Here is a 2,951-nt window from a genome sequence, read left to right on the forward strand (position 1 = left end):
GTGCTGAAGTGAGGTGCAGCAGGGCTATTCATACCTCTCTCAGACCAAGAACACACTCCAGATGTGATTCCCACCCTTGTAAGCACTCATTGGCTGAGAGACGGGGAGGAGTCAGGGATGAGAGTGCTGAGGGGTGAGAATGATTCTGTTAAGTGAAGCCCTGGCTGGCTATCTGTGCTTTAATACCTTTTCTTTTAGTTAGTGACTCAAATTCTCGGGACTCACTCACAGACACACACCCTCAGTCAACCTCTCTCCATCTATCTATCTCCTTCTCTCCCCTCTCACTCTCTTTCTTTCCCTGCTCTCTCCGCGCTCTCTTTCTCGGAGACCTCTCTGGCTGAAGCTGTGGTAAATAGATGGCAGTGTGAGACCAGAGGATGATAAGGCTTTCCTGCCTGTAGAGTCAGTGCCAGAAGTAGTCAGACGGGCGCCTGTGGTCACGTATCGAACTTCCTCCCAGTGTTTCAGACTTTACTTCACTGCCCAGTGTCTGCATGGCATTCAAAGCTGGAGCTTGAAGTAAGCAGCTCCTCATTAGGCACAGAAACCCTCTAGACGGATTAAGGGAATAATGAAGAAAGAAGGAAACTGAAGAGTACTGACTGAAGAGTTCCTACAAAAACAATGAATGCCACGCACCAGCATCACCATGGATCATTTCACCTATGGAACCACAGCTCTGGAGCTCCGCCTCTAAGCCATCAACAGCACCAAGCCGGAGCGGAGAGACACCATGGTTCGTCTGGGTGTTACGAGCAGCTGCTAATCTCCACCGAGGTCTTCCTTACGCTGGGCATCGTCAGCCTGCTGGAGAACATCCTGGTCATCGCCGCCATCATTAAGAACAAGAATCTGCACTCTCCCATGTACTTCTTCATCTGTTCCCTGGCCATGGCCGACATGCTGGTCAGCGTCTCCAATGCCACCGAGACCATCGTTATGGCAATGATCACCGACGGAAATCTGGGGATTGGTGGCGGCGTGATCAAGAGCATGGACAACGTGTTTGACTCCATGATCTGTAGTTCCCTGCTGGCGTCTATCTGGAGCCTGCTGGCCATCGCCGTGGACCGTTACGTGACCATCTTCTACGCGCTGCGCTACCACAACATCATGACCACGCGCCGGGCCGCCGCCATCATCACCAGCATCTGGACCTTCTGCACCGTGTCGGGCATCCTCTTCATCGTCTACTCGGAGAGCACTACCGTCCTCATCTGCCTCATCATCATGTTCTTCAGCATGCTGGTGCTCATGGCCTCGCTGTACGTCCACATGTTCATGCTGGCACGTCTGCACATGAAGAGGATCGCCGTTCTGCCGGGAAACGGCCCCATCTGGCAGGCAGCCAACATGAAGGGGGCCATCACCCTCACCATTCTCTTGGGGGTGTTCATAGTGTGCTGGGCTCCTTTCTTCCTCCACCTCATCCTCATGATCTCCTGCCCTAGGAACCCCTACTGTGTGTGCTTCATGACCCACTTTAACATGTACCTCATCCTCATCATGTGTAACTCTGTCATTGACCCGCTGATCTACGCCTTCAGGAGCCAGGAGATGAGGAAAACCTTCAAGGAGATCTTCTGCTGTTGGTATGGTCTCGTCTCTGTGTGTTTCTCTGTGTGAAATGCCCAGCAGATAGTGACTCTTATGGAGATACTGCATGTGAACTGTTTAGGGAGAATGTGAACAGTTTAAAAGAAACATAATTATATTATTTGTAAATAAGGACATATTTTTGTCTTGCCTCATGATCCAAATAAGAATTGCAAAATTGTTTAACATGCCTAAGGTAACTACAGGTAACTGCCAAAATAATGGAAACACCAACATAAAGTGTCTTACTAGGTCATTGAGCCACCACGAGCCACCAGTTTCAATGCGCCTTGGCATAGATTCTACAAGTGTCTGGAACTCTAATGGATGGATGTGACACCATTCTTCCATGAGAAATTCCATAACTTGGTGTTTTGGCGGCGCTCCAGAATCTCCCATAAGTGTTCAATTGGGTTCAGATCTTTTGATTGAGACGGCCATGGCGTATCGTTTTCATACTCATCAAATCATTCAGTAACCACTTGTGCCCTGTGGATGGGGGCATTGTCATCCACTCCTATCAGGATAGAAAGGATTCACCACAGGTTGAAGGTAATCACTATTTATTGGCGTTTACCTTGGGTTGAGTCGACCTAAACCATGCCAGGAAAATGCACCCCACATCATAAGAGTCGCCAGGACCCTAATTTATTCAAGTGTTTCCATTATTTTGGCAGTTTCCTGTACATGTATATAGATTTATCTCACGATCAAACAAATTGTCAACAAATGGCATGGCTATCAGTACATGGAAAGGTTTGGGAATTGTTAGATGCTGTTTGCTCCCTAACACCCTGATAATATTTAGAAAGACAGAAAGCGATATTGCTATGAAATATTGTTTCCTTGAAATGTGCAAGTACAATGCTTCACAGTGCTTTTAAAGGAGTAGTCTGTGCATGTTATTTAGGATAATGCGTTTCCAGATACAGTGAGCTCTAAGTATTGGGACAGTGTCACCTTTTTTGTTGTTTTGGATCTGTACTCCAGCACTTTGGATTTTAAATGATACATTGACTTTGAGGTTAAAGTGCAGACTGTTAGCTTTAATTTGAGGGTATTTACATCCACATTGGGTGAACTGTTTAGAAACTACTGCACGTTTTGTACATAGTCTCCCCATTTTAGGGGACCAAAAGTATTGGGACAAATTCACTTATGAGTATTAAAGTAGTCAAAGGTTTAGTATTTGGTCCCATATTCCTAGCGCTATATCAGCCCACACAGTTACAAGGATGGACCTCTTATTGAAGCTTATAGAGATCCCAACTGATGTATAGAATGAACATGTTTGGTTTAGATACAAGCATCATGAAACCTCTAACAGAATACATTCAGTTGACTTGGTGAAA

General features: G+C 46.4%; 1 protein-coding gene across 1 annotated transcript; it reads left to right on the forward strand.

Moving 5' to 3' along the window:
• Positions 1–627: 627 nt before the first annotated feature.
• LOC139386910 (melanocortin receptor 4-like) lies at positions 628–1,629 on the forward strand. Its single transcript, XM_071132791.1, has one exon. The coding sequence runs from the start codon at positions 628–630 to the stop codon at positions 1,627–1,629; it is 1,002 nt and encodes a 333-aa protein (XP_070988892.1).
• Positions 1,630–2,951: the final 1,322 nt, after the last annotated feature.

This window comes from Oncorhynchus clarkii, chromosome 28, assembly GCF_045791955.1.
Source record: "Oncorhynchus clarkii lewisi isolate Uvic-CL-2024 chromosome 28, UVic_Ocla_1.0, whole genome shotgun sequence".
In the NCBI taxonomy this organism is placed as follows: Eukaryota; Metazoa; Chordata; class Actinopteri; order Salmoniformes; family Salmonidae; genus Oncorhynchus; species Oncorhynchus clarkii.

Excerpts from the sequence above, each read along its gene's own strand:
- LOC139386910 (XM_071132791.1), top strand. The coding sequence starts at position 628 with ATGAATGCCACGCACCAGCATCACCATGGATCATTTCACCTATGGAAC.